Genomic DNA, 17,617 nt, shown 5'->3' with positions numbered 1-17,617 from the left:
ACTCCTCATCCTCCTTGCCCCCAGCCCTGGAAACCATCATTCTACCTTCTGCCTCTGTGAATTTGATGGATCTGGGTACCTCATATAGGTGGAATCATACAGCATCTGTTCTTTCATGACTATCTTCTTTAATGTAGTAATATATCTAAGACTCATCTATATCAGAACATCTGTCAGAATAATATTCTATCCTATGCATATACCACATTTTGCTTATCCATTGATCTGTTGATGATACTTGTGTTGCTTCTGCTTTTTGTCTGTTTGTTTGTTTGTTTCCTGGTATTCGAGATTGAACCCAGAGCCACTGTACCACTGAGCTACATCCCCAGCCCTTTTTATCTTCTGTTTTGAGATAGGGTCCACCAAGTTGCTCAGGGCCTAAGTTGCTGAAGCTGGCTTTGAACTTGCGATCCTACGCCACTGTGCCTGGCTGCTTTTGCCTTTCGACTATTGTGAATAGTGCTGCTTAGAACATGGATGTACAAATATCAGAGTCCCTGTTTTGAATTCTTTTGGGTATATAACCAGAAATGGAATTGCTGGCTCATATGATATTCTATAGTTTTTTTAAAAAGAAACCACCATAGAGTTTAGATTTGTTTTTAAGTGTACCTTAAACCATTATTGGTGAAATGATCTGATTTATAGTTTTAAAAGATAGCTTGGTTGCTCACTGTGACTGTGTTAAGAATAGTTTGGAGAGAGTAGTGTAGAATTGAGGTGCCCAGAGACCGTTAAGACATTTGTGCTGGGGCAACAGCGGGATGGAGAGAGAACTGGCAGAACCTGTTGATGGGCTGGCTGGTCATGGACAGTGAGAAAAAGGGAGAAGAATCCACTTGACTCCAAGTTGGAGTAGCTGGAGAAATGCTGGTTCCCTGTGCTGACAGGGGGGAAACTGGGTAGGGAGGTGGGTTAGGATCTGAAGTTGTTTGGGAGACATACATTAGGTTTGCAGTTCTGTTAGATGTCCAAATGAAGAGGAGGACAAGGCCAGGAAGGAAGACTTGGGAATCTTCCACATATAGATGGTATTTATTTCAAACCATGGGGCTGCATGAGGCATGAGTGTTGAGGGCAACTGCAGTCTTGTGGATTCGAGCCTTGAGGAGTAAGCATGGTTGGAGTGATAGTGCTGAACCTAAATTAAAAGACTGTCATCTGAGAAACATGAGACAGCATAGATGGGCTTGCCTGTTTCCATTCTCAGTTTTGGTATTCTCTGTATGTTAGTAGGGTGGGACCATTGGAGAATTATCAGGGGGTCTTTCTTAGGGAACTGTCTCATTTCCCTAGAAGGGACAGAAGCCTTGGACTGGGAGCCTCTCAGGCTCAGAATCCCCGGGTTTAGCCTAGCCACGTGAGACTGGAAGGAAATCGTGGGAGAACTTTGCAGAGCTCAGATCCCCCTGAGGATCACAGCTCAGTGCTTCTCAGTTACCACAAAACCCACTTCCTATGATGTTTTGACTCTGGGTTACCTCCACTACCATGAGCTTCCTGTGAGCAGAGTTAAACCAGTTCTCAGGGGAAATGTGAGCCATGCTGAGAAGGTGAGGCTCCTGCTTGGGGTTCCTCCCTCTTTTTTTGTCAGAGCCAGCCCCTGGGCTTGTGGTTGGGTCATAAGGCTACAAAATCCCTGGTGGCAGGACCTGGTAGGTTTCTCCCTGCACAGGACAATATCTGGCACCTGGAAATGCATTATCAGATGTTCACTAAGAGATCACTGAACTGAAGCTGCCATGGGAGGCTAATTTTGACTCATAAGATCCTGATACCAGAGGGAAGAGTTCTCATTCCTGGAGTAAGTAAGATACAGCTCCCCTTTTGATTGCCTAAAGGATTCCGTTCACAAGGAAGGCAGCACCATGTCAGGAATTGAAGAAAAGAGAAGAGTTGAAGTTCCAAATTATAGCCAGGCACAGTGGGGCACGCCTATAATCCCAGCCACTTGGGAGGCTGCACAAGTAGGTTTGTAAGTTCAAGGCCAGGCTATGCAACTTCATTTGAACCTGTCTCAAATTTTTAAAAGAGTAAATGAAAAGGGTTGATATGTAGTGCCTCCTACCCAACACACACACAAAATCCAAATTGTATTTTCTTTCCCCTGGGCTCTACCCTCCTTAGAAAAAGCAAAAAGAGGAGCTTGATCTATCTCCTTCCCTGTCGGGGTTTCACACATGGGGAAGTGGTAAGTCCTCAGATAACTGCAAGAGGTTGCAGAGACCACCTTGAAGCCATGCATATTGTCCTGGCCAAGTGGCCTCACCTCAGACGCAGGCTGGTTAGGAACCCACAGCTGCCCTTTGCACTTGCTGTGATTCTGGGCTCATCACTCTTGAGTCTTTCATCTATTTTTTTTCATCTGTTAATATCAGGGGTAATACTCCCTGTTCCATAGAGTTGTTATTGAAAAGACTGAAGAAGGAAGTCAACATGAAAATACCCAGTTCAGTGAATGGCACATAGTAGGTACTCAAGTATTCACTATAGTGTGCATGTGTGTATGTGTGCAGGATTAGTGGCAGTCTGCTAAATTGATTCCATGGGGTTTGTAAAATTCAGAGCAGGGCCTGTGCACTGGGCTGATCTCAGGATCCAAAAGGAAAGGACACAGATTCGCCACAGTTGTTAACACTACACGAATCTCCATTCTGCACCACTGAGACTAGAACAGTGGCACAGGTATATGTGGAATATGTTTCAAGACAGATTCCTTCAGAATAGAGCTATTTTTAATGTGCTGAGGGTTTCAGGTGGAGTACCAGGATCATTAGGGAAGACCACTCTGAATGCTCCCCACCAGGAGAACAGCTAGTGTAAAGGCCAGTAAAGAAACAGAATATTCCCTCTCAAAAGGAGCTGGAGATCTCAGTGAAGATGCCCCTCCTTTCAGAAAGCTTTTTTTTTTTTTTTTTTTTTTTGCTGCCTTCTAATTCAAATGTTTGGTCCTCTTGCAAGAATGGCCCAGCCTGCATTACCCCTAGTAGATCACTGACAGATCATGGGGCAATGTGCTCTTTAGGTCAAATATCATACAGTTGTGATCACTGTATACTTAGTCCCTAACACTGTGACTGGCCCATGGCAGACAACTGGTGTATAGTTGTTTTTTAAAGTGTATGTGTGTATCGAAAGAGAGAGAGAGAGAGAGAGAGAAAGAGAGAGAGAGAGAGAGAGAGAGATTGATTGATTATAGGAATGGTGTCACATGCCTATAATTCCATATACTTTTTTTTTTAGTTATACATGGGAACAATATCTTTTTTTTTCAATTATGCATTTTATTTATTTTTTGTTGTTTTAGATATTTCTTTTAACTTTTATTATTGGTTGTTCAAAACATTACATAGTTCTTGACATATCATATTTCATACATTTGATTCAAGTGGGTTATGAACTCCCGTTTTTACCCCATATACAGATTGCATAATCACATCAATATCTTTATTTTGTTTATTTATTTTTATGTGGTGCTGAGGATCGAACCCAGGGTCTCACACGTGTGAGGCAGGCGCTCTACCGCTGAGCCACAACCCCAGCCCTAATTCCAGATACTTAGGAGGCTGAGGAAGGATGATCACAAGTTCTAGGCCAGCCTGGGCAACTTAGCAAGACCCTGTCTCAGAAATAAAAAAGGCTAAGGGTGTAGCTCAGTAGTAGAGTGCTAACCTAGCATAAGCGAGGCCATAGGTTTGATCCTCAGCACCAAAACAAAAATGATGATGAAGAAGAAAGTATTAAGACTTCTTGCTGATGATCCAGCAGTTGATCTGACTGGCAAGCAGTCAACATCCGTGTTTGCTCTGTCAGTCAAACTTATTCCAAAGATCCTGGAAGCCAGGGAATCATAGACACTGAGAAATGAGGGAGCACCCACCAGGTGTGAGGGGGAAGGAGGCGGAATCACAGCTCTGAAGGCAGTGGCAGGGACAGTAGAGAAACTGTGAGAGGCACTTGAGAGCCTTTGTCATTTTGTACTCACAAAACACAACTCTGAGATGCTGTCATGGAATATGGAGAGGTGCCTCAGCAAACAGGCACCACAAAGCCTCAAGGAGACTTGGCTGCAGATGGGACTTCCTCCTTCCTCTGCCATCCTCCCTTGTCCCCCTTTTTTACCTCAGCCTTTTGTGGAGTGGCTCAATGCAGTGGGGGTGGCGGGTATTTGGCATTCAGGTGTTCTGGTGACCTCAGAGCACCTAGGCTTGGTGCCCACAGGGGATTAAGTTTGCAACAAAGCGGTGAACTGGCAACAGTGGCCTTGTCCCTTCCAGAGTACTTGAAGGAGAAGCTGGAGCAGTATGTGCAGCAGCTGCAGGTCGTAAGGGTGGTGCGGCAGGAGGAGCGGAAGGGGCTGATCACTGCTCGGCTGCTGGGGGCCAGCGTGGCGCAGGGAGAGGTGCTCACGTTCCTGGATGCCCACTGTGAGTAGGAGATGCCTGCCTGGCACCCAGGAGGCCCACATTACCACCTGTCCCTCCCTCCTGGCAGAATGAAAAGCTGAGACCACCCTGTTGAACTTTTTCAGGAGTGAAGGAAGCTTGGGAGCCTCTTCTTCTTCTGCCCCTTACTTCCCCAATCCCAGGGATGTTTAATTAGGAGGCACGAATAACTCTAAAACAATTGGTGACCCCAAAATTGCTGAGAGTGTACTCTGGAGCCCTCGACGCTCTTCCTTCCACCTTTCCCCGACCTATACTTTGTTCTGAACTCTGTGCCTCAAAGAGACCTCAAACTGGGAACAATTTGGGTGGGGCTTTCCTATGGAGCCATGTGGAGTCAGAAAGGCCTTCTTCTTGATAAAAGTCAAAACACTTTCCTGGTGTTTTGGAGGTCAACCAGCAGAATACCCGTTTATTAGCCAACTAGCATCCATCTTATATTTCACTATCATTCTTCTTTCCAATAATTTTCAGGGGGAAAAAAGTATTGTGTAAGAGCTGTGAGATATATTAGAGAAAGCTCTAGACTTGGAGTCAGAAACTCTGGTTCCCATTCTAACTCTTCCACGAACAGCCTCGGTTTCTTCATTAGTAAAATGGGAATGAGAATACTAATCTTATTCACCTAAACAAAATTATTACTCTGAAGGCCCAATGAAGTAATATATGCAGAAGTTCATTGAAAATGTCAAAAGGACCTGTCTCAGGGATGCAAGCCTGGGGTGGGGCTTGGTTCAACTGTGGGGAGGACCTTGACTGCTACCTCCTGGTCTGGCTCTGCAGGTGAGTGCTTCCATGGCTGGCTGGAGCCCTTGTTGGCTCGAATTGCTGAGGACAAGACAACAGTGGTGAGTCCAGACATTGTTACCATCGACTTGAATACTTTTGCGTTCTTCAAGCCTGTCCAGCGGGGCAGAGCCCACAGCCGTGGCAACTTTGACTGGAGCCTGACCTTTGGCTGGGAGACTCTGCCTGACCATGAGAAGCAGAGGCGCAAGGATGAGACCTACCCCATCAAGTAAGGATCACAGCCTGATGAGCCCCCAACATGACTTCTGTGGCCACAGTCCTGCCCAACTCCAGGGACCTGTGCCATCCCACATCAGCATTTATTGGGTGCTCTGTCAAGTACTTGACATTTTTATTTAATCCTCACTCTGTATGAGGTAGGTACTATGATAGCCCGTTTTATAGTGAGGCTCCTAGTGATAAATAATTGACTTAGATCAGGCAGGTAGCAAATGGTAGCAAAGATATTCCTCCTCTGTCTACCGCATAGCCTTAACCATGGCACTTTACGGCTGCACACCAAAACAGCTTGCTCTTATTCACACTGACTCTGCACCAGGCACTGGACTAAGGCTTCTACTTTATCTCATTGATTCTTTTTGACACTTAGGTCATAAATGGTGCTGGAAGAACAGGTGAGAGATGGGTGAAGGTCAGAGTTGAATAGCCATTGTAATAAGTAGGGGTGGTGTGCATTCCTAAGTACTGGTCTCTAAGAGATTGAGAACATATTTAAAGAAAATAAGTTTTCTGCAGTTTAAAGTTTGTTGCAATTTGTAGTTGCCCTGAATTTTTTTTTTAGTACTAGGGACCTAGGTGTACTCTACAACTGAGCTAAATCCATAGCCTTTAAAAATTTTTATTTTGAATTTTGAAACAGAGTCTCACTAAGTTGCATAGGCTGGTCTTGAACTTGCCACTCTCCTGCCTCAGCCTCCCAAGTTGTTAGGATTGCAGGCATGCACCACTGCACCCTGCTGCCCTGAACTTTTTCAGTAAAGGGCCAGATAGTAAAGATCACAGGTTTTACCAACCACATGCAATCTTGCTTGTTTTTTTTTTTTTTTTTTTTGGTACTGGGGATTGAACCCAGGGGCACTCAACCATTGAGCCAAATCCCTAGCACCTTTTTTAATATTTTATTTAGAGACAGCATCTTGCTTAGTTGCTGAGGGCCTTGCTTAGTTACTGAGTCTGGCTTTGAACTCATGATCCTCCTGCCTCAGCCTCCTGAGTCGCTGGGATTACAGGTGTGTGCCACTGTGCCCGGTGCAGAGAGGTTTGAAAGGAGGAGAGGCTTGGGGTTCCTCCCATTGCACATGCCCAGAATCCTGAGAAATGGTGACCAGAGTTTCAGTTGAGATAGCTCGGGTGCCCAGGGATACTGAACTGCCAACTGTCTGTCTGCATTAGAAACAGAGGGAAAAGAGAGGACAGGAGAGAGAAAAGGAATTGGAATTCCCTAGTGACCCTCCACTTTTTCCATAGATGTCTTTTGTTTGGCATGTACAGCAATAAATCCCACACCCAGACTGGGGCCAGACACATAGCAACACAGTCAGGGACAAGGCGCCTGGCTGCCACTCATCACTGACATCCCCAGCTCCAGCATCCTGGGACATACAACTGGAGAACAAAGCTCCAGTGTTTGAGGAATGAATTTGCTCCTTGGTTCTAATCCCCTGGTGGCAGTCATGGCATGCCCAAGGCACTTCACAGAGTGGCCCATGGCAGGACTTCTATAGGACTTCCTCACCTCCTCTTTCACAGAGGAGGTGAGAAAATAAGGGGAGAGGCAGATGAGCCAGAAGGATCCCAGGGCTAAGAAATAGAGGGCATTTATTAGAGGTTGCTTGTTGGTTGTGGATCTATTGTGATATTCCCTGTGTAGGGCTTATCCTCACAGCTGATTTGTCAGTGACTTAGTCTAGGAGATCTTTTGGAGATGAGACAGGCCACAGTGGGGGAGACTCTCAAGAGCAGGTTAGCTTCAAAGCCATCTGGAGTTCTAGGACTCTTTGAGCCTCTCTGGATGCTACTTATGCTGGCTTAGGACCCCTGGGGAGGACAGAACCAGTGACAGGAAGCCAAGCTGAGCATTCGGGTTTCCCAACTGAAATTCCTCCCAGAAAGTGGCTGCAAAAGCCAACTTCAGGGAGATTAGTGCAACTACAGGGTAACCTACCAAGGTCAGGCTCTTGTAAAGTCACCTTGGTGGATCAGCCCACTGAACCTTGATTGGACCTCACTGTGATGAAGGCCCCTTGATAGGTTCTGGGGTTACACAAAAAGTTTCTGTTTCTTTCTGCTTGGTCTATCATATGCAGATACCCACTAAGGGCAGCAAAGAGCTATTCAAGCCAGCCTGGCTCAGGTGCAGAAGCCAACAGCCAAGGACTAAGTGCTCTTGCCTTCCATTATGCTTCTACTTCCCTTTGTCCACTCAGGTGCCCCGCCCTTAGCCTGGTATTTAATTCTAGAATGAGATGTTTTTGTCAATTTACCTAAGTTGGGTCTATGCCTCCTTGCCTTTGTCTGAATGCCAGAATCTTTTTATGGCCTCCTAGTTGCTCCTCATAGTCCAAACATGGTGCTTATCTCACACTTTCTTCCCATTGTTTCCAGGGGCACCTTTTATCAGTTTCCCCCTTTCAAGGTAACTGGCATCTTGAGTTTCTCAGGCAGCTTAGAACACCAGGGCTAGATTCCTGCTAATACTGTGGCTTTATAGTCATCAAAGGGCCAAAGACCCCAACATAGAATAGGGCCAGCCCAGATGATAATATGTGTTCATTCATTCACAGTTGACTCCTGCCTATTTTCAAAAACAATTTCACACAACTTCCAAAAATTGAGTATTTACTTCATTCTAGCACATTGCTGCCAAAAAGTTAGCAATGAAGCTTCCTGCTCTGCTACTATACTGTGTACTCAGGGAATGGGATTGTCCTTGTCAGCTCTGGACGCCCCTCATGTATAGTACACATGCTGAAGGCTGGTGTCTCATACATTCTTGGTTGAATGAATGAACGAGTGCCTTTCAGAGGAGAGTAATGATAATTACACCTGTCCTTGACCCAGAATTAGAAGGGAAAAATAACAAAGTAAAAGTTAAGTGGACAGGTGACTTAGCAGAAGAGGGGCTACATGTCCCAGGAAGAAGAGGAGGTAGGCTATGGAGGCCTAGGAAGTGAGCTCACAAACAGCATTCCTCAACAGCCTCCTGCTCCTCCCCCTGCAGAAGATGCACATGCTTCTCCTTCTGTCTCTCCAGGTCCCCGACATTTGCTGGTGGCCTCTTCTCCATCTCCAAGTCCTACTTTGAGCACATCGGTACCTATGATAATCAGATGGAGATCTGGGGAGGGGAGAACGTGGAAATGTCCTTGCGGGTGAGAGTGAAGAGGGCTTCGGGGGAAACTACAACATCCCAGGGGACAGCACAAGGAGCTGTCCTTTAGGCAGGGATGTCACATCTGGAACTGAACTTGAAAGGGTGGCTGTTTTCTGTCATGGTCTGCCCTTTCTCTGCTCCCCTCCCTGTCCATGGCAGAGGGTTCTGGCAATCAGTGGGATGACTTGAAATAAATTACTAGGTAGAACTTCTAGGAGGGAAGGGGTAATAGAGGCAATAAGGACTAGACATGGGGGGACTGGGGATTCTAATAGGTTCTCCTTCCCATGTCAAAAGACACATCCCCTTAGGGTTTCTCTGTCTGTGTTAAATAAACTCTTCATAACTGTAGGAGAAGACAGAGACCCTGATTTTGGTAAATGCCAGAACTCTGAGGGATTTTAAGAATTAGGCAAATCAAGATTGGGGTAGGAAGAAAGGATTTTCTCTTTATGAAACCTATTCAAATCCCCATGCCAGTAAAAAGTAATAAGTAGATGAGCTCATTTTTTTCTTCTTTCTTTCTTTCTTTCTTTCTTTCTTTCTTTCTTTCTTTCTTTCTTTCTTCCTTCCTTCCTTCCTTCCTTCCTTCCTTTCTTTCTTTCTTTCTTTCTTTCTTTCTTTCTTTCTTTCTTTCTTTCTTTTGAGTTAAGGACATTTATTTCACATTTACACAGATGTAACTTTTCTATAAATAACGTGGAGCTGATATATTTACAATCATCCTCCACCCCCAGGCATCTTTCTCTCCTGGCACCTGACACCAGGAAATACTGCCTCAGACAGGCATTTACAGTGATCTTGGCCCTGTCCCGCCTCTCTCTGGTTCTTGGGCAGAGCAGCCTGTGGTCCCTGGGACTCTGTTTCCCCAACCACTCTTAGATGAGTTCATTTTTGAAGTCACCTCTTACAGTGGCACATAATAAACACATAATTGATATCTGCTATAATCTGACTATGATTGTACTACAGAAGCTAAAGAGAACAATAACATATCTCCACACATGAAACCCAAAAGAAGAGACCAGTGGAAGGGATGTTTTTGGCCAGCCCACTGGCATGGAGAAGGGTCACTGGCCAGTCATCGTAACTCCCAGGATTCTGATTCTAGGCTACTCAGTGAGTCTCTGACTCACTGTTCAGTCTCTCTCCTGAGAAACTGGTGTGCTGAGGAACCACTTGGCTACTTGGCAGTTGACAGTCCTTGCTGTTGACTAGTGCACTAATTCTCTGACTTGGGAGATCTTTAGTTTCCAGTAATACCTAGGTGAGCTGATAAAATCACATCTTCAGGACAAAAAGTGAAGTGATCAGAGTGAAGAGTAGGTGGGCAGCACAAAGTGAACCAACTACCTCCTCTCTAAAGTGGGCCATAGTGACCTCAGGATTCTGTAAATCTCTATTTGCTTAAAGGAGAATGAACCAACATCACAGAGCCTGGAATTGTATAGTCACAGCCTAGGAAGAAACTTGGTCAATGTCCCTTTTTCCAGGAAGAGAGGGAAACACTTAACTGAGTCCTTGGACCTAGAGTCTAGTGCCCTGGAAACTGAACATAGCTACCTGAGGGGAGATTATCCCTCACACCTCACTTCCTAAGACACGGTCCTGTCTCTTCTTGTGCCAGGTGTGGCAGTGTGGGGGCCAGCTGGAGATCATCCCCTGCTCTGTGGTAGGCCATGTGTTCCGTACCAAGAGTCCCCACACCTTCCCCAAGGGCACCAGTGTCATTGCTCGCAACCAAGTGCGCCTGGCTGAGGTCTGGCTGGATAACTACAAGAAGATTTTCTACAGGAGAAATCTGCAGGCAGCAAAGATGGCCCAAGAGGTGAGAGGAAGTGGTGCTCAGAGTGTTAGGATGAAGTAAAGCACAGAATCCTAGACTCCAGTCAGGGACTGAATGGCAGGTGACTCCCCTCAGCCCGAAGAGCCCCTGAGATAGAGCCCAGGGGAGGCCATGGATCTTGAAGGCTAGAGGAGCCCTTGTTGTCCCTATCTGGAGAATTACAGCATTATTTAGAAGGGGAGGGGAGAGAAGAAATTTTGGGGAAAGAACCTCTTACAAGACAATCACTCTGAGAAGCTTGGACTGGGAACCAGGAGGACTTACTGGGCAGTCAAAGGAAATGAGGAAGTGGTGGGGGTTTTTTTGTTTGTTTGTTTTTTTGCAGGGGGGTGACCCTAAACCAAGGTAGGGAGTCTGAGATTGGATATGAGGCTGAACAACTAGCCCTAGCAGATCCTAAATGGGAATGCACAGGAGAGAAAGTGGCCTTGGGAGCAGCACGCTGTCTGAGCTGCTCAACCCAAACGGGAAGGTCAAGACTGTGGAACTGACCCTTAGGGGACTGGGTTGGTTGGCAGAAATCCTTTGGTGACATTTCGGAACGACTGCGGCTGCGGGAACAACTACATTGCCACAACTTCTCCTGGTTCCTTCACAACATCTACCCAGAGATGTTTGTTCCTGACCTGAATCCCACCTTCTATGGAGCTGTAAGTTTGAGAATCAAACTGCCTACCTATTATCACAGCAACCCCCTGAGAAGTTCAAGACCACCTACCCCACTATGAATGGCAAACAAGAATTGACCTTTACTACCACAATCTTTTATCCAGGAGGAGGATGGAGGGTCCACTTTGGGACTTCTAGATATAGGTAAAAACCTGATCAGAAGGAAGCAACCCATAAGTAGTGGTTCCCAAATGTCAGTGCACATCAGAATCACCAAGGAGATGTGTTAAAACACAGATTGCTGGGCCCCATTCTAAGTTTCTGATTCTGAATGACTGGGATAGGATTTGAAAATCAGATGCTGATAGTCTGGGCATTACATGCTTTGAGAACCACTGCTCATAAGAAACTTCTTCCAAGGAAGAAATCTTCCAAGGAACCTGATGTCCTAAGAGGTTATACATCCTGTCCCACGGTGGATGTTCAGTCCTGCCTCTCCCTCACTTTGCTAGAACTCCTGGCATCTGGGTTAATGAGCAGAGAAGATGAGTAGAAGAGAAAGTTTTTTTCCAGTTGGGCTTCACAGCATAAAATTGGAAACTCCCAGTCACACTACCCTGGTTCCCCTCTCTGTTTACCATCTTGCAGATCAAGAACCTTGGCATTGATCAGTGCCTGGATGTGGGTGAGAATAACCATGGGGGAAAGCCCCTCATCATGTATTCCTGCCATGGCCTCGGTGGCAATCAGGTAAACAGCCCACCCATACCAGGCAGACCCAAGAGAAGCCAATCTCTGGGGCACTTCCTCTCCTCACAGTTCCCTTCCTCTACTCTAAATAGTTCTTTCCCAAGGACTGGAGTGGAGGTGGTCTGAAAGGCGGAGGAAGTACCATCTCTGTCTCAGGGAGCTCAGTCTGAGGGGTAATGCATGACACAAACAGATAAGACCTGAAGTCTGGGGACAGAGGGCGCACTGGCAGCAGTGCTGGATGCTAGAGAAGGATGAGAGAGAGCACTGTAATCAGAGAAGCCTTGCTGGAAGGAAGCCAGCTGATATTTGCAGGAAAATGTGAAAATTTTTGAACATTTCCCTTTATCTACATTCAATTTTTATCTCCCCTGCCCAGAAATTACCACTCTGATCCTCTCACCCAGCAGGGACCCCCAAACAGTCACCTACTGACATCTCACAATTACCTGGCATCCTAGAAGTTTACCCCATGCTCCAGAATGCCCCAGCACTCCCCTGAGAAATAACTAGTAACCTCCCCATTCATTGTCTCTCTACTACCCTAAATGTACACCCGCTAGTAAATAAGAGGTACTTAAAATAGAGCTGAAGCAAGGAGAGAAGTGGCTCGGGACCCTGAACAGGCTGCCAGCATGTGCAAATGAAGACAAAGCCATTCAAAAGCAGTTTCTTAAACTACTGACCTGTAAGATGATTTTAGGTGGCACACAGATGAGCATTTTTTATTCTAGTAATAATTTAATAGCAGAGATAGAACTATCCAACATATGCTTTTACACACAGATGTTGCTTAAAATGAGGCTAAATTAAATTAAATTTTACTTTATTTATTTATTTACTTACTTTGGTACTAGGGACTGAACCCAGAAGTACTTTACCACTAAGCTACGTCCCCAGTCCTTTTTATTTTTTACTTCCGACAGGATCTCACTAAGTTGCTCAGGTCCCTGCTAAGTTGCTGAGACTGGCCTCAAACTTGTGATCTTCTTGCCTCAGCCCTCTGAGTTGCTAGGATTATAGGCAAGTGCCACCATGCACAGTAAATTTTAATTAATTAAATTTAATTAATTTAATTAAATAAATAAATATACATTCATTGTTATTCCAGTATAACCTATATTTGGTAAAAATCATGAAGGCAACAAGAATTACTAAGAGTCTTAGCATGGCCTGGTCCACTTGCTTTCCTTCCCAGCAGTCCACCTGTGGATGGTATCTTAGGGCATGTGGCTTTGGAAGGCAGTGGGCCACTCCCTACCTGCTCATCAAAACTTCCTCTTGTCTTGACTTCCAGTACTTTGAGTACACAACCCAGAGGGACCTTCGCCACAATGTCGCAAAGCAGCTGTGTCTACATGCCAGCGCTAGAACACTGGGCCTTCGGAAATGTCAGTTCACTGGCAAAAATAGCCACGTGCCCAAGGATGAGGAATGGGAATTGACCCAGGTGAGTCAGTTGCCCAGAAATCTTGGAATCAAGAACTCAAGGCCACATCTGCCTGCTGCTTACTCTCTGTATCTTCTGCCTGAGATACCATGAGGTGACCTGGTGAGTGTGGGCTTGATGACAGACAGGGTTCTCAGGACTTGATCAATGTCAAGTGATGACTGGTTCTGGCTGATACAAACATAGGGTTGGCAATTATGGCCCATGGCCAGTTCTGCTGTGGCACAAGCATCTTTAGGTAGGCAGTGGCCCCATGCCTATAGATGAGCCAGATGAAGCTCAACAAGTTTACAACTGACCCAAGACTCATCACAAGGAACTGGCAGGCTGGGATTCAGACCTAGGTTGTCTGGCTTGAAAGCACAGGCTCTTTCCATGGTGCCACACTGTTCCAGGATATATAATGTAGCGTCCATATCACTGAGCCCATTTTCAGCTCAGGAAAAAGGAGCCTAACCCGAGGCTGCAGGAAAGGGAGGAGTCAAAATAAAATCAAAGACAGGAAATGGAGGGCAGGCAGCAGTGACCTCAGGTCTTTGAGCCTGGACATCTAGGTTGGCAGGAGTCCCTTAGAGCATTTTTCTCTTTCTTTTTTTCTTTTGTTTTCCTTTCCTTTTCTTTTTTCTCTCTCTTTCTTGACATTTAATTCTCAGAATTTAGTTTGCTACTTGATATTTCCTGCAAATATAGAGTAACCACACATCCTTGAAGTACTAACCCCTGACTTGTCTGAGCATTGTCCACAGGAAGCTCCTTCCTTCAGAGATCCAAAAGAAATCTCCTAACCTGGGTCAAGTATTTTGATTTCAAATAGTCGCCCAGTTCCTCCTTACTGGTGCACACATGATGGCCCTTCTTCCTGGCCTGGGAAAAGTCTCTGCTTAGTAGTAGTGCTTTGAAGAAGAATACTTTGGCTTCAAAGTTACTTTCTGTCCACGTTGCCTGCGGGGAACTTGAACTTGTAGTAGCCACAAGATGCATTTCCTAAGAACCTGGCTTCTATATTGTTTTCTGCGAGAGTGGCCAGGGTTTGTTCAGCTGTCACTTGGAGGGGCTCCCCAGACTGCTACTTTGTCTGAGAGGGCAGCATCTAAACATCCTCATCTTCAGGCTTCTCTCTAATAGGATAAATTCCTAGTCTAGCTTCTAGTACAATAAGGTTTGTTTGTTTTATCAGCTTCTGTTATACAAGCTCCAGATTTACAATTGGAATTTCTGCTCCCATGTCTTCCAAATCTTGCCCAAGTAATATATTCTGTTCATCTTGTTCTTCATCAAAGGTCAGCTTTCTTCTTTGCTAGTCACTGGACTTCATCTAAAGCATGAAGCTCATGGTCTGAATATAGTTTGTTCTCTCTATATATCTGTTTTAGCAGAGCTGCCATGCAGTCAGTGGGTTGGAGATTAGCCGTGGCCATGCAGACAACACCCCCAACAGGCACCACTGGGACCCACTGCTTAAGAGTGTGGCCTAAAGGATCAGGCTGCAAGAACCCAGGCTTCCTGCCTATACCCTCTGAAAGCATTTTTCTATTAGCCTCTGGTCTTGCTTTCCTTTATTTCAGCCACTCAAGCTAAAGCTGGGGCTGGGGAATTGGCCTCAGACAGGGAATCACAAATGCAGCTAATCAGAGTGTCTGCCTCCCAGGAGAGAAATTGCAAATGTCTTCTTTGTGCCTTGTTGGGTTCCTTTGCCTCCTTCAATTGTCCCCTATCTCACTGCCCCCCCCCCCAGTAGCACTGTTAGAGGTCTGCCCCCAAGTTGATCCTTTGCTGTTCTGTCTTTTAGGATCACCTCATCAGGAACTCAGGATCTGGTACCTGCCTGACATCCCAGGACAAAAAACCAACCATGGCCCCCTGTAATCCCAGGGACACCCACCAGCTCTGGCTCTTTGTCTAGGCCCTGGATCATCCCCAGCAAGCTCCTGTGATCCTCTCAGGAAACAGGATTGCTGATGTCTGACAAACTGACACTAGCTCCTCAATAGGCCTTAAAAATGGATTGCTAAACTCAATGGATGTCAAAGCAGGACCATCTTGCTCCTTGCAACATTGGACCCGTTTTCTTTCCTCCACACTGATGGAAGAGTCCTTGAGGACACATGATACTTGGCCTAGGGCTCTCCTTCTGCCCTAGAAACAGAGTCCTCCAAAGCAGAGAAGGCAGCTGGGGGAGGGCCCAGGACAGCAATGCTGAACACAAGAAGAATACCTCTGTATCCCCATCCTGAAGCCCTGGTCACCCAGAGCACCTGCAGAATCTAGTGAAACAGGGTGCTCTCATGGAGGGATTTAGAGGTCAAAGAGAGCCTCCCTTGCTCATAGCCCAAAGTGTGTAGAACTGATCATGATTCATAGGAAGTATCCTATCCCATTGAATATCCTTTATTTTATTTCATTTTTCCAATAATCCTGTGAGAAAGATAGGACAGGAACCACTGTGCCCATTTTACTGACAAGAAACTAAAGCAGAAAGAGGTAAATGAGTCTGTCTGTAGTCACACAGCTAGTGGATAGCTGTAGCTAAGACTGAGGCTCTTCACTGCTGAACCAAAGCTCCTTCCACCACACAAGAACACTAGACAAGCCACCAGCTTTACTATGCCTTCTTCACCCCATTCTGATCATTTACAGCTGGCTGGCTTCCATAAAGCCTAGAACAATAGAGCTGTGTAGCCATGTGGAAGGAGACCACATTTGGAAATCCTGGGATGTTAATGCTGAAAAAAAGTTCATGGAAGCAGTGACTCTCAAGTTTAAGCCCCATATATAAAGTAGAAAAAGCAAAGCAGCATGGTGAAAATTGAGGGAGGGAAGGGCAATGCTCTCCAATCCATGAACTTGTAGAGGTCTATGAACCTAATTTGAAAACTGATATTTTAATCCTAATTTGAAAACTGATATTTTAATCCTTTAATTTCATATTATGAAACTGAGCCCAGACAAGTGAATTTGTCCAAGGACACCCAGCAAGGTATTTGGCAACCCTGAGACTAGAACTCAAGCGGGGACAATTTGCAGAGTCGAGCAAGACTAAAAGACTGATCCCTTCCACTGTACTGGCATAGGCATGGTATGGAGCAGACTTAATGTGCTACTGGCTCTTCGCCCGAGGTAGAAAGCTCCCCCTACTGCCAGGACTGGACTGGTGGCACATGCCTATAATCCCAAGGACACAGGAGGTTGAGACAGGAGGATTATGAGTTCAAAGCCAGCCCCATCAACTTAGTGAGGCCCTAAAGCAATTTACCAAGACCCTGTCTCTAAATAAAATATTTAAAAGGGCTGGAGATATGGCTCAGTGGTTAAGCACCCCTGAGTTCAATCCCTGGTACCAAAAAAAAAAAAAAAAAGAAAGAAAGAAAGAAAGAAAGCCCTCCCTGCCCCCCCCCCCCACTAGCTGAAAACAAATTCTAACCAGAAAGTCTTCTTCTGATATCAGTAGCAGGCTATCACCACTTGAGGGTGCCATGGAACCACAGCTGCCTCCTGTTCCCTGCAACTCAACCCTGTAGGAAGCTCCCTGGTACCCTTTGGGAGCCCATTATAGAGAAGATACTCTAGGGTGGCCCAGCCAAAGGGAAAGAAAGAAGTGGCCAGGATGTGACCTAGAGTGGGGAAAAGGAGAAGTTCTTAGAAACAAGAGAATTGGGCATGGAATCCCAGTGGAAATAAAGATTTTAGGGCATTGGTAGAAGAAGTGTGTGTTGGGTTCTTTTCCTGCTTTGTCCCTTAGCTGTATCTGTTGAGTTAGATTGGGAAGAACCACATACATTTGAAATACTCTGTTACAGTCACTGGCTGTTATTCCCAAATATCTATGTATTGGATGTCAAGTACATGAAGTTATGAGGAAGTGTAAGATGAGGTTATTTCCCTGTGGAACTTCTACTCTAAATAAGTCATGAGAAGCTTGGAGAAGTCAGGAAAAAAAAAAAGTGCTATGTGTTTTAGAAGGAACAGTCCCTTCCCCTCAGGGGAATTGGGAAAGGCCTTACAAAGAATGGGTGAGTTCTCAGGTGGGAAGGACCCGATAAGCAGAGATGTCACACAAACAGTATGAGCAAGGACACAGAAGGACAAAGATACAAAAGGTTCTGAGAAACCAAGAAAGGGAAAGGGAACAACAGCTATAGAAGGTAAAAGATAAGGGCCATGTTTTAACTTCGATGGGCCCTAGGCACTTCATAGGACCCTTACTCCATAAAAAATTAAAAATTATGATTACATTGGCATAAGGGTGAATGTAATATAGATTCTATTTACATCTTTTAATCTTCAACATTTTTGTGGGCCCCTAGAAGTATTATGGGGCTTAGGCACTCTGC

The 17,617-nt window shown here is 45.5% G+C and overlaps 1 protein-coding gene and 1 pseudogene across 2 annotated transcripts in view; one reads left to right on the top strand and one right to left on the bottom strand.

The window, feature by feature from the left end:
• GALNT6 (polypeptide N-acetylgalactosaminyltransferase 6) overlaps positions 1-16,636 on the top strand; it is a 36,122-nt gene extending 19,486 nt beyond the window's left edge. The window contains exons 5-12 of the mRNA XM_081309582.1: positions 4,281-4,430; positions 5,232-5,466; positions 8,512-8,629; positions 10,259-10,459; positions 10,996-11,127; positions 11,735-11,836; positions 13,134-13,286; positions 15,076-16,636. Of these exons, the coding sequence (XP_081165708.1) occupies positions 4,281-4,430; positions 5,232-5,466; positions 8,512-8,629; positions 10,259-10,459; positions 10,996-11,127; positions 11,735-11,836; positions 13,134-13,286; positions 15,076-15,189 (1,205 nt within the window). The 3' untranslated portion in view covers positions 15,190-16,636. The remainder of the gene's footprint in view (positions 1-4,280; positions 4,431-5,231; positions 5,467-8,511; positions 8,630-10,258; positions 10,460-10,995; positions 11,128-11,734; positions 11,837-13,133; positions 13,287-15,075) is intronic.
• Positions 14,046-14,704, bottom strand: LOC308659036 (large ribosomal subunit protein mL46-like; annotated as a pseudogene). The gene has a single exon. The product of its transcript is annotated as a large ribosomal subunit protein mL46-like (transcript).
• Positions 16,637-17,617: the final 981 nt, after the last annotated feature.

Source organism: Spermophilus citellus, assembly GCF_964194105.1.
Source record: "Spermophilus citellus genome assembly, chromosome: 10".
Lineage (NCBI taxonomy): Eukaryota > Metazoa > Chordata > Mammalia > Rodentia > Sciuridae > Spermophilus > Spermophilus citellus.
This window is presented reverse-complemented; position numbering and strand designations above follow the sequence as displayed.